Genomic DNA, 14,009 nt, shown 5'->3' with positions numbered 1-14,009 from the left:
CTTCAACACCAGCCGGTGCTGATCCAGTCAGACAACATCACGGCGGTCGCCCATGTAAACCGTCAGGGCGGCACAAGAAGCAGGATGGCGATGGCAGAAGCCGCCACAAGGATTCTCCGATGGGCGGAAAATCATGTGTTAGCACTGTCAGCAGTGTTCATTCCGGGAGTGGACAACTGGGAAGCAGACTTCCTCAGCAGGCACGACCTCCACCCGGGAGAGTGGGGACTTCATCCAGAAGTCTTCCAAATGATTGTACACCATTGGGAAAGGCCACAGGTGGACATGATGGCGTCCCGCCTAAACAAAAAGCTAAAAAGATATTGCGCCACGTCAAGGGACCCTCAGGCGATAGCTGTGGACGCTCTAGTGACACCGTGAGTGTACCAGTCGGTTTATGTGTTCCCTCCTCTGTCTCTCATACCCAAGGTACTGAGAATAAGAAGGAGAGGAGTAAGAACTATACTTGTGGTTCCGGATTGGCCAAGAAGAGCTTGGTACCCAGAACTTCAAGAAATGATCTCAGTGGACCCATGGCCTCTGCCGCTCAGACAGGACCTGCTGCAGCAGGGGCCCTGTCTGTTCCAAGACTTACCGCGGCTGCTTTTGACGGCATGGCGGTTGAACACCGGATCCTAAAAGAAAAGGGCATTCCGGAGGAAGTCATTCCTACGCTGATTAAAGCTAGGAAAGATGTGACCGTAAGACATTATCACCGCATATGGCGAAAATATGTTGCTTGGTGTGAGGCCAGGAAGGCCCCAACGAAGGAATTTCAGCTCGGTCGATTTCTGCACTTCCTACAGTCAGGGGTGACTATGGGCCTAAAATTGGGTTCCATTAAGGTCCAGATCTCGGCTCTGTCGATTTTCTTCCACAAAGAACTGGCTTCACTGCCTGAAGTTCAGACTTTTGTTAAAGGAGTGATGCATATTCAGCCTCCTTTTGTGCCTCCAGTGGCACCGTGGGATCTCAACGTGGTGTTGGATTTCCTAAAGTCGCATTGGTTTCAGCCACCTAAAACCGTGGAGCTAAAATACCTCACGTGGAAAGTGGTCATGATGTTGGCCTTGGCGTCGGCCAGGCGTGTATCAGAATTGGCGGCTTTGTCTTGTAAAAGCCCTTATCTGATTTTTCATATGGATAGGGCGGAATTGAGGACTCGTTCCCAATTCCTTCCTAAGGTGGTTTCAGCTTTTCATGTGAACCAACCTATTGTGGTGCCTGCGGCTACTCGGGACTTGGAGGATTCCAAGTTACTGGACGTAGTCAGGGCCCTGAAAATATATGTTTCCAGGACGGCTGGAGTCAGGAAAACTGACTCGCTATTTATCCTGTATGCACCCAACAAGCTGGGTGCTCCTGCTTCTAAGCAGACTATTGCTCGCTGGATCTGTAGCACGATTCAACTTGCACATTCTGCGGCTGGACTGCCGCATCCTAAATCTGTAAAAGCCCATTCCACGAGGAAAGTGGGCTCTTCTTGGGCGGCTGCCCGAGGGGTCTCGGCTTTACAACTTTGCCGAGCTGCTACTTGGTCGGGTTCAAACACATTTGCAAAATTCTACAAGTTTGATACCCTGGCTGAGGAGGACCTTGAGTTTGCTCATTCGGTGCTGCAGAGTCATCCGCACTCTCCCGCCCGTTTGGGAGCTTTGGTATAATCCCCATGGTCCTTACGGAGTTCCCAGCATCCACTAGGACGTCAGAGAAAATAAGAATTTACTCACCGGTAATTCTATTTCTCGTAGTCCGTAGTGGATGCTGGGTGCCCATCCCAAGTGCGGATTGTCTGCAATACTTGTATATAGTTATTGCCTAACTAAAGGGTTATTGTTATGAGCCATCTGTTCGTGAGGCTCAGTTGTTGTTCATACTGTTAACTGGATATAGTATCACGAGTTATACGGTGTGATTGGTGTGGCTGGTATGAGTCTTACCCGGGATTCCAAATCCCTTCCTTATTGTGTCAGCTCTTCCGGGCACAGTTTCCCTAACTGAGGTCTGGAGGAGGGGCATAGAGGGAGGAGCCAGTGCACACCAGGTAGTCCTAATTCTTTCTTAGAGTGCCCAGTCTCCTTCGGAGCCCGCTATTCCCCATGGTCCTTACGGAGTTCCCAGCATCCACTACGGACTACGAGAAATAGAATTACCGGTGAGTAAATTCTTATTTTTTTATTTCCCCATATCATGCAGCGAAAGGGCCTCACCTCCCAAATAAGCACAGCTGCCACAGAGGGGCTGGAAGATCTCATCAGTGATATTGTAACCCATAGGATAAAATGTTTAATGCCATCTGTAATTGGTGTAAACTAATGGGGCCAAGCTTTTCTTGAGTTTTGTCCATATGGTTAGACTGCCGTCCGCAATGAAAACTGGAAATAGGACAGCCATGCAACCCCAATGGAAGACGGGACAGACTTAGATGTGGAGGGCCAGTCACCAGGAACAATATAAGTAGGGGGGGAACGACAAGTGGAGGAGAGGAGTCGGTCAGAATGGAACAATGTGGTTCAGAACAGTAGAGAGGGTGGAAACTGAAGTACAATAATCTAGAAAATTAAATAATATGAATGGTACCAGGTAGATTTAAACTACTTTGTATGAGAAAACTAGAGTCCTGCGTTCTTCAGCAAATGATATATAAGTAACTGTGGGGGGAATTCAGTTGTTTTTAATACGGCTATTCATTTTGGAGCCCGATGGAGCAATTCAGTACAGGTGTGAATAGCCACAGCTGCACACAAAGCAGCCCTACAGTCCCTGGAGGTGGCAAGCTGAAATGTGCTAAAAGTTGGCTGTTTGAGCACTCAAACAGCCTTTTAACGTCATGCCCATTAGTTTAGTCAGGTTTTGCTCCTTTACACAGCTAAACCCCGTCTAATTTGGTGCAGTAATTAAAGGGTGGCCAAAACAATTGATTTGCAACAATGGGTGTCCATTAATAATTACAGCTTAAAAAACAACTGAATGCCCCAATATATCTATAATGGGTAAGCACAACTGCTATCATCAAGACATCTCCTTCCTGAGTCTATGCAGAGAAAGTTTACAGGAGCCATGAAGGGAAGGTTCTGACTCCCAAAGTAAATTTGAAATTTATGCTATTCAGGTGTGACTCTTCAAATAAAATGTGTTGTGTGTTTTGTTTTGTTTTGTTTTTTGTTTTTTTCCCTCCCCCCACCCGCTAACCTTTTCAAGTGAATCTTTTGGAGGCATGTATATGGACAGCTGGTTGGCATGTGTTATATATTCATTAAGTAAAGTGAGAAGTATGGTCTCACCAGTTACACTGTTTTATCACCCTCTTTCCTGCTTCAGACTATGATAGGGGAGTTTCTGGGGGAAAACGGCCGATTTAACAGAGAAGTGATGTATTCCTACGTGGACCAGCTGGATTTCTGTGATAAGGACTTTGTCTCCGCTCTGCGTCTCTTCCTAGAAGGTTTCCGTCTGCCTGGAGAAGCCCAGAAAATTGACCGACTTATGGAAAAATTTGCTGCACGATACTTGGAGTGTAACCAGGGGTATGATCATCCATGCATAGCATTATGATAATTTTTGTGATTTACCTCCATGTGTTAGATCTGATCACTTCACAGCACATTGCTTAGATAAAGTCAAAGGGTAACCTCCAAAAGTGCCAAATTTTTGTTTGGGTTTTTATATGCACACTTCCTTGAAACCACAGTTCATGTCCATTACTACAGTGTGTGCAGCTTTACCTGCTTAACGTTTATTAAATTCAAAATTGATTTAAGTTTTATATGGTTGATTAAGGTTAGTGTACCAAGAATAAATCCATCTGGTTCAGTACTACCATGAATGGATGCAGGAATGAGCCCAACTAGCAGGGAGAGGACCCTGTGCTATAGTCTGTTAGAGGAGGTGTGGGTCCCGCTGCTTCATGTAGTGCTAGTAAAGGCCAGTACTCACCAGCCGATGTCAGAGAGATGTGTGCTGAGCGAACCGCTCAGCACACATCTCTCCCGGCGCTCAGCACAGCGCGATCTGTGCTGAGCGTGCGGGGGGAGACGGGGGGGCCGCTCACTTCACCCAGCGGGTGAAGTGAGCGACCCGCTAGATTGGCCTGCATGCAGGCCAATCTAGCAGCAGCGATAGCGATGCGCGGGGCTGCGCATCGCTATCGCTGAGGGGGCTACACACGGAGCAATCGTGCTTAAAATCTAAGCAATCTAGTCAGATTGCTTAGATTTTAAGCAACGATCGCTCCGTGAGTACCCCCCTTAAGGGTTCTCTTATTCCCCCAAAAACTAAATGTGTTGCTTTTGGTGGAATGATCCTTTGGTATGTGCTAGTACTTTACCATGTAAGGCCTCCTTATAAATGAGTTTTACTTTGACTTCTTCTCACCTGGTCTACTCTGCGTATTGGTTAAATGTAAATTAAGTATGCTTTATAATAATGTTTTGTTTCCTTCTGTAGACAGACTTTATTTGCCAGTGCAGACACTGCCTATGTCCTGGCCTTTTCCATTATAATGCTGACAACAGATCTGCACAGTCCCCAGGTACATATCTCAGGAAGATATCCCTGTACGTGATTCTGTCCACGTTAGACCAGGAAGCTGACAATCCTTTGTGTCTGTCACAGGTGAAAAATAAAATGACGAAAGAACAATACATTAAAATGAATCGAGGTATAAATGACAGCAAGGATCTTCCGGAGGAGTACCTATCTGCAATTTTTGATGAAATTGAAGATAAGAAGATTGCAATGAAGGAAACAAAGGAACATACAATTGCTAACAAGTCTACAAAGCAAAGTTAGTGTTTAGAACCAGACACAATATTATCTTTTCCCTGTAATATTACCCTAGGGACAGCTATATTTTAAATCTAAAATGGTAATGTAATCATTACATTTGTAACCTATCCCCAGTGCTTGTTGCTATCATATATTTGCACTGAATAGATGTGTTGCGTCTATGCTGAGGTTAAGGCATCTAGATATTATTACACAGCCCCATGGGGTGGAACCGTGCGCAGCTTATTCGTTGTGTGTGTTTCCCCAATCAGATGTAGCCAACGAGAAGGAGCGAAGGTTATTATACAATATGGAGATGGAGCAAATGGCGAAAACAGCTAAGGCTCTGATGGAAGCTGTGAGCCACGCAAAGGCACCGTTCACCAGTGCCACCCACCTGGAGCATGTGAGACCAATGTTTAAAGTAAGTGGACAAGTGTTTGATAAATGCAAACACAGCGATAACCAACCAAGATTTTTTCTCATACGTCCTAGAGGATGCTGGGTACTCCGTAAGGACCATGGGGTATAGACTGATCCGCAGGAGCTTGGGCACACTATAAAGACTTGAACTGGGTGTGAACTGGCTCCTCCCTCTATGCCCCTCCTCCAGACCTCAGTTAGACTTTGTGCCCATGAGTGATGGGTCACACACTAGGGGAGCTCTCCTGAGTTTCTCTAAAAGACTTTATGTTAGGTTTTTTATTTTCAGGTAGACCTACTGGCTACAGGCTCCCTGCATCGTGGGACTGAGGGGAGAGAAGCAGACCTACTTCGTCTTAGTTCAAGGGCTCTGCTTCTCGGCTACTGGACACCATTAGCTCCAGAGGGTTCGATCACTTGGTGCGCCTAGCTGCTTGTTCCCGGAGCCACGCCATCACCCCCCTCACAGAAGCCAGAAGAAAGAAGCCGGGTGAGTATGTGAAGAACAGAAGACTTCAGTGACGGCAGAAGACTTCAGTAACGGAGGTACAGCGGTCGCGCTGCGCTCCTTGCTCCCACACACCAACGGCACTCACAGGGTGCAGGGCGCTGGGGGGGGAGCGCCCTGGGCAGCATATTACTGATTTCTTATTGAGGCTGGCATAAAAGCGTTTCAGTGCCTGGGCACTGTGTCTCATACCCCCGCCAGCATATCACAGCGCGCTGCGCGCCATTGTTCCCCCGCCTCCACGGGTGCAGGGCGCTGGGGGGAGCGCCCTGGGCAGCATTTTACAGTTCTTGGTTTCTGGGCTGTGAGACGTTACACTGGCGGTGCTGGGGCTCCGTGGCCCGGACCCCCGCCAGCATGTTATAGCGCACTGCGCGCCATTTCTCCCCCGCCGCCGGCTCCCACGGGTGCAGGGCGCTGGTGGGGGGAGCGCCCTGCGCAACATATTACGGTACTTTGTGAGCTTAAACTGGCGGTGCCGGGGCTCCGTGTCCCGGACCACCGCCAGCATGTTGTAGCGCGATGCGCGCCATTTCTCCCCGCCGCCGGCTTCCATGGGTGCAGGGCGCCGGGGGGGGAGGCCCCCTGGGCAGCTTATATATCTATATGGATTCTGGTGGGCTGTTTGTGGTCCCAGGCGCCCCATATGATAACCCCGCCATTTGATAGCAGGGGCGCGTTGAGCGCCGGTGCTCCCACACGCTGAGGGTCTGTTTGGGTGCAGGGCGCACGGGGGGGATGGGGGAGCGCCCTGTGCGGCATTTGTTTCTTATGGTATATAGTGTCTTTACACTATATACGGTGCCAGACCGGCTTGTGTATTTATATATATAAATTAGTGATGTGCACCGGAAATTTTTCGAGTTTTGTGTTTTGGTTTTGGGTTAGGTTCCGCGGCCGTGTTTTGTGTTCGGACGCGTTTTGGCAAAACCTCACCGAAATGTTTTTGTCGGATTCGGGTGTGTTTTGGATTCGGGTGTTTTTTTCAAAAAACCCTAAAAAACAGCTTAAATCATAGAATTTGGGTCATTTTGATCCCATAGTATTATTAACCTCAATAACCATAATTTCCACTCATTTTCAGTCTATTCTGAACACCTCACATCTCACAATATTATTTTAATCCTAAAATTTGCACAGAGGTCGCTGGATGGCTAAGCTAAGCGACCCAAGTGGCCGACACAAACACCTGGCCCATCTAGGAGTGGCACTGCAGTGTCAGACAGGATGGCCCTTCAAAAAAATTGTCCCCAAACAGCACATGATGCAAAGAAAAAAAGAGGCGCAATGAGGTAGCTGTGTGTGACTAAGCTAAGCGACCCAAGTGGCCGACACAAACACCTGGCCCATCTAGGAGTGGCACTGCAGTGTCACGCAGGATGGCCCTTCAAAAAAATACTCCCCAAACAGCACATGATGCAAAGAAAAATGAAAGAAAAAAGAGGTGCAAGATGGAATTGTCCTTGGGCCCTCCCACCCACCCTTATGTTGTATAAACAGGACATGCACACTTTAACGAACCCATCATTTCAGTGACAGGGTTTGCCACACGCCTGTGACTGAAATGACTGGTTGGTTTGGGCCCCCACCAAAAAAGAAGCAATCAATCTCTCCTTGCACAAACTGGCTCTACAGAGGCAAGATGTCCACCTCCTCCTCATCGTCCGATTCATCACCCCTTTCACTGTGTACATCCCCCTCCTCACAGATTATTAATTCGTCCCCACTGGAATCCACCATCTCAGGTCCCCGTGTACTTTCTGGAGGCAATTGCTGCTGGTGAATGTTCCACGGAGGAATTGATTATAATTCATTTTAATGAACATCATCTTCTCCACATTTTCTGGAAGTAACCTCGTACGCCGATTGCTGACAAGGTGAGCGGCGGCACTAAACACTCTTTCGGAGTACACACTGGAGGGAGGGCAACTTAGGTAGAATAAAGCCAGTTTCTGCAAGGGCCTCCAAATTGCCTCTTTTTCCTGCCAGTATACGTACGGGCTGTCTGACGTGCCTACTTGGATGCGGTCACTCATATAATCCTCCACCATTCTTTCAATGGTGAGAGAATCATATGCAGTGACAGTAGACGACATGTCAGTAATCGTTGGCAGGTCCTTCAGTCCGGACCAGATGTCAGCACTCGCTCCAGACTGCCCTGCATCACTGCCAGCGGGTGGGCTCGGAATTCTTAGCCTTTTCCTCGCACCCCCAGTTGCAGGAGAATGTGAAGGAGGAGCTGTTGACTGGTCACGTTCCGCTTGACTTGACAATTTTCTCACCAGCAGGTCTTTGAACCCCTGCAGACTTGTGTCTGCCGGAAAGAGAGATACAACGTAGGTTTTAAATCTAGGATCGAGCACGGTGGCCAAAATGTAGTGCTCTGATTTCAACAGATTGACCACCCGTGAATCCTGGTTAAGCGAATGAAGGGCTCCATCCACAAGTCCCACATGCCTAGCGGAAGCGCTCTGTTTTAGCTCCTCCTTCAATGTCTCCAGCTTCTTCTGCAAAAGCCTGATGAGGGGAATGACCTGACTTAGGCTGGCAGTGTCTGAACTGACTTCACGTGTGGCAAGTTCAAAGGGTTGCAGAACCTTGCACAACGTTGAAATCATTCTCCACTGCGCTTGAGACAGGTGCATTCCACCTCCTTTGCCTATATCGTGGCCAGATGTATAGGCTTGAATGGCCTTTTGCTGCTCCTCCATCCTCTGAAGCATATAGAGGGTTGAATTCCACCTCGTTACCACCCCTTGCTTCAGATGATGGCAGGGCAGGTTCAGGTATTTTTGGTGGTGCTCCAGTCTTCTGTACGCGGTGCCTGAACGCCGAAAGTGGCCCGCAATTCTTCGGGCCACCGACAGCATCTCTTGCACGCCCCTGTCGTTTTTTAAATAATTCTGCACAACCAAATTCAAGGTATGTGCAAAACATGGGACGTGCTGGAATTTGCCCAGATGTAATGCACGCACAATATTGCTGGCGTTGTCCGATGTCGCAAATCCCCAGGAGAGTCCAATTGGGGTAAGCCATTCTGCGATGATCTTCCTCAGTTGCCGTAAGAGGTTTTCAGCTGTGTGCGTATTCTGGAAAGCGGTGATACAAAGCGTAGCCTGCCTAGGAAGGAGTTGGCGTTTGCGAGATGCTGCTACTGGTGCCGCCGCTGCTGTTCTTGCAGCGGGAGGCAATACATCTACCCAGTGGGCTGTCACAGTCATATAGTCCTGAGTCTGCCCTGCTCCACTTGTCCACATGTCCGTGGTTAAGTGGACATTGGGTACAACTGCATTTTTTAGGACACTGGTGAGTCTTTTTCTGAGGTCTGTGTACATTTTCGGTATCGCCTGCCTAGAGAAATGGAACCTAGATGGTATTTGGTACCGGGGACACAGTACCTCAATCAAGTCTATAGTTGGCTCTGAATTAACGATGGATACCGGAACCACGTTTCTCACCGCCCAGGCTGCCAAGGCCTCAGTTATCCGCTTTGCAGCAGGATGACTGCTGTGATATTTCATCTTCCTCGCCAAGGACTGTTGTACAGTCAATTGCTTACTGGAAGTAGTACAAGTGGTCTTCCGACTTCCCCTCTGGGATGACGATCGACTCCCAGCAGCAACAACAGCAGCGCCAGCAACAGTAGGCGTTACACTCAAGGATGCATCGGAGGAATCCCAGGCAGGAGAGGACTCGTCAGACTTGCCAGTGACATGGCCTGCAGGACTATTGGCTTTCCTGGGTAAGGAGGAAATTGACACTGAGGGAGTTGGTGGTGTGGTTTGCAGGAGCTTGGTTACAAGAGGAAGGGATTTACTGGTCATTGGACTGCTTCCGCTGTCGCCCAAAGTTTTTGAACTTGTCACTGACTTATGATGAATGCGCTGCAGGTGACGTATAAGGGAGGATGTTCCGAGGTGGTTAACGTCCTTACCCCTACTTATTACAGCTTGACAAAGGCAACACACGGCTTGACACCTGTTGTCCGCATTTGTGTTGAAATAATTCCACACCGAAGAGCTGATTTTTTTTGTATTTTGACCAGGCATGTCAATGGCCATATTCCTCCCACGAACAACAGGCGTCTCCCCGGGTGCCTGACAAACAAACCACCTCACCATCAGAATCCTCCTTGTCAATTTCCTCCCCAGCGCCAGCAACACCCATATCCTCATCCTGGTGTACTTCAACACTGACATCTTCAATTTGACTATCAGGAACTGGACTGCGGGTGCTCCTTCCAGCACTTGCAGGGGGCGTGCAAATGGTGGAAGGCGCAAGCTCTTCCCGTCCAGTGTTGGGAAGGTCAGGCATCGCAACCGACACAATTGGACTCTCCTTGGGGATTTGTGATTTCGAAGAACGCACAGTTCTTTGCTGTGCTTTTGCCAGCTTGAGTCTTTTCTTTTTTCTAGCGAGAGGATGAGTGCTTCCATCCTCATGTGAAGCTGAACCACTAGCCATGAACATAGGCCAGGGCCTCAGCCGTTCCTTGCCACTCCGTGTCGTAAATGGCATATTGGCAAGTTTACGCTTCTCCTCAGACGCTTTTAATTTTGATTTTTGGGTCATTTTACTGATCTTTTGTGTTTTGGATTTTACATGCTCTGTACTATGACATTGGGCATCGGCCTTGGCAGACGACGTTGATGGCATTTCATCGTCTCGGCCATGACTAGTGGCAGCAGCTTCAGCACGAGGTGGAAGTGGATCTTGATCTTTCCCTATTTTTTTAACCTCCACATTTTTGTTCTCCATATTTTAATGCGCACAATTAAAAGGCACCACAGGTATACAATGTAGATGGATGGATAGTATACTTATGGACGACGAGTGACGACACAGAGGTAGGTACAGCAGTGGCCTACCGTACTGCTATATACAGTATAATAAATGGACCTGGTGGACACTGTCAGCAAACTGCTAAAATAGTATAAAGAAAAAAAGCCACCACAGGTATACAATGTAGATGGATGGATACTTAGTATACTTATGGACGACGAGTGACGACACAGAGGTAGGTACAGCAGTGGCCTACCGTACTGCTATATACAGTATAATGGACCTGGTGGACACTGTCAGAAGACTGCGTTTATAGTAGGGATGAGCGGGTTCGGTTCCTCGGAATCCGAACCCGCCCGAACTTCATGTTTTTTTACACGGGGCCGAGCGACTCGGATCTTCCCGCCTTGCTCGGTTAACCCGAGCGCGCCCGAACGTCATCATCCCGCTGTCGGATTCTCGCGAGGCTCGGATTCTATCGCGAGACTCGGATTCTATATAAGGAGCCGCGCGTCGCCGCCATTTTCACACGTGCATTGAGATTCATAGGGAGAGGACGTGGCTGGCGTCCTCTCCGTTTATAGAGAAGAGAGTGAGACAGTAGAGAGAGACACAGTAGTAATTTTGGGGAGCATTAATTTAGGAGGAGTACTAGTTACTTGCTGAAGTGATAGATAGTGTGACTGTATATTATCTGACTTGTGGGGGAGACACTGACAGTGGGGAGCAGTTAGAGTCTGAGAGCAGGACTCAGGAGTACATATAACGTACAGTGCACACTTTTGCTGCCAGAGTGCCACACTGCCATTGTGACCACACTGACCACCAGTATAATATATATTGTGATTGTCTGCTTAGGAGTACTACTTGCAAGTTGCTGATAGTGTGACCAGTGACCTGACCACCAGTCACCACCAGTTTAATATATATATATATATATATTTATATATATAATTGTATATAATATATATATAATATTGTATACCACCTACCCGTGGTTTTTTTTTTTTTTCTTTCTTCTTTATACATACTACTATAGTAGCTTACTGTAGCAGTCTGCGGTGCTGCTGAGCTGACTGTGTCCAGCAGGTCCGTCATCAGTCATTACATAATAAATATATCTACCTGTCCGGCTGCAGTACTAGTGATATTATATATATATATATATATATATATATATATTGATTTCATCTCATTATCATCCAGTCTATATTAGCAGCAGACACAGTACGGTAGTCCACGGCTGTAGCTACCTCTGTGTCGGCAGTCGCTCGTCCATCCATAATTGTATACCACCTACCCGTGTTTTTTTTTTTTTCTTTCTTCTTTATACATACTACTATAGTAGCTTACTGTAGCAGTCTGCGGTGCTGCTGAGCTGACAGTGTCCAGCAGGTCCGTCATCAGTCATTACATAATAAATATATATACCTGTCCGGCTGCAGTACTAGTGATATTATATATATATATATATATATATATATATATATATATATATATATATATATATATATATATTAATTTCATCTCCTTATCATCCAGTCTATATTAGCAGCAGACACAGTACGGTAGTCCACGGCTGTAGCTACCTCTGTGTCGGCAGTCGCTCGTCCATCCATAAGTATACTAGTATCCATCCATCTCCATTGTTTACCTGAGGTGCCTTTTAGTTGTGCCTATTAAAATATGGAGAACAAAAATGTTGAGGTTCCAAAATTAGGGAAAGATCAAGATCCACTTCCACCTCGTGCTGAAGCTGCTGCCACTAGTCATCGCCGAGACGATGAAATGCCAGCAACGTCGTCTGCCAAGGCCGATGCCCAATGTCATAGTACAGAGCATGTAAAATCCAAAACACCAAATATCAGTAAAAAAAGGACTCCAAAATCTAAAATAAAATTGTCGTCGGAGAAGCGTAAACTTGCCAATATGCCATTTACCACACGGAGTGGCAAGGAACGGCTGAGGCCCTGGCCTATGTTCATGGCTAGTGGTTCAGCTTCACATGAGGATGGAAGCACTCAGCCTCTCGCTAGAAAAATGAAAAGACTCAAGCTGGCAAAAGCACCGCAAAGAACTGTGCGTTCTTCCAAATCCCAAATCCACAAGGAGAGTCCAATTGTGTCGGTTGCGATGCCTGACCTTCCCAACACTGGACGTGAAGAGCATGCGCCTTCCACCATTTGCACGCCCCCTGCAAGTGCTGTAAGGAGCACCCGCAGTCCAGTTCCTGATAGTCAGATTGAAGATGTCAGTGTTGAAGTACACCAGGATGAGGAGGATATGGGTGTTGCTGGCGCTGGAGAGGAAATTGACCAGGAGGATTCTGATGGTGAGGTGGTTTGTTTAAGTCAGGCACCCGGGGAGACACCTGTTGTCCGTGGGAGGAATAGGGCCGTTGACATGCCTGGTGAAAATACCAAAAAAATCAGCTCTTCGGTGTGGAAGTATTTCACCAGAAATGCGGACAACATTTGTCAAGCCGTGTGTTGCCTTTGTCAAGCTGTAATAAGTAGGGGTAAGGACGTTAACCACCTCGGAACATCCTCCCTTATACGTCACCTGCAGCGCATTCATAATAAGTCCGTGACAAGTTCAAAAACTTTGGGCGACAGCGGAAGCAGTCCACTGACCAGTAAATCCCTTCCTCTTGTAACCAAGCTCACGCAAACCACCCCACCAACTCCCTCAGTGTCAATTTCCTCCTTCCCCAGGAATGCCAATAGTCCTGCATGCCATGTCACTGGCAATTCTGACGAGTCCTCTCCTGCCTGGGATTCCTCCGATGCATCCTTGCGTGTAACGCCTACTGCTGCTGGCGCTGCTGTTGTTGCTGCTGGGAGTCGATGGTCATCCCAGAGGGGAAGTCGTAAGCCCACTTTTACTACTTCCACCAAGCAATTGACTGTCCAACAGTCCTTTGCGAGGAAGATGAAATATCACAGCAGTCATCCTGTTGCAAAGCGGATAACTGAGGCCTTGACAACTATGTTGGTGTTAGACGTGCGTCCGGTATCCGCCGTTAGTTCACAGGGAACTAGACAATTTCTTGAGGCAGTGTGCCCCCGTTACCAAATACCATCTAGGTTCCACTTTAGGCAGGCGATACCGAGAATGTACACGGACGTCAGAAAAAGACTCACCAGTGTCCTAAAAAATGCAGTTGTACCCAATGTCCACTTAACCACGGACATGTGGACAAGTGGAGCAGGGCAGGGTCAGGACTATATGACTGTGACAGCCCACTGGGTAGATGTATGGACTCCCGCCGCAAGAACAGCAGCGGCGGCACCAGTAGCAGCATCTCGCAAACGCCAACTCTTTCCTAGGCAGGCTACGCTTTGTATCACCGGCTTCCAGAATACGCACACAGCTGAAAACCTCTTACGGCAACTGAGGAAGATCATCGCGGAATGGCTTACCCCAATTGGACTCTCCTGTGGATTTGTGGCATCGGACAACGCCAGCAATATTGTGTGTGCATTAAATATGGGCAAATTCCAGCACGTCCCATGTTTTGCACATACCT

The 14,009-nt window shown here is 47.8% G+C and overlaps 1 protein-coding gene across 2 annotated transcripts in view; it reads left to right on the top strand.

Annotated features, from left to right (window-relative positions):
* ARFGEF2 (ADP ribosylation factor guanine nucleotide exchange factor 2) overlaps positions 1-14,009 on the top strand; it is a 125,853-nt gene that overhangs the window by 46,879 nt on the left and 64,965 nt on the right. For both annotated transcript variants that reach the window (XM_063958894.1, XM_063958893.1), the window contains 4 exons: positions 3,322-3,527; positions 4,447-4,531; positions 4,615-4,786; positions 5,040-5,191. In XM_063958894.1, coding sequence (XP_063814964.1) covers positions 3,322-3,527; positions 4,447-4,531; positions 4,615-4,786; positions 5,040-5,191 — 615 coding nt within the window. The remainder of the gene's footprint in view (positions 1-3,321; positions 3,528-4,446; positions 4,532-4,614; positions 4,787-5,039; positions 5,192-14,009) is intronic.

This window comes from Pseudophryne corroboree, chromosome 3, assembly GCF_028390025.1.
Source record: "Pseudophryne corroboree isolate aPseCor3 chromosome 3, aPseCor3.hap2, whole genome shotgun sequence".
NCBI classification, from domain to species: domain Eukaryota; kingdom Metazoa; phylum Chordata; class Amphibia; order Anura; family Myobatrachidae; genus Pseudophryne; species Pseudophryne corroboree.
This window is presented reverse-complemented; position numbering and strand designations above follow the sequence as displayed.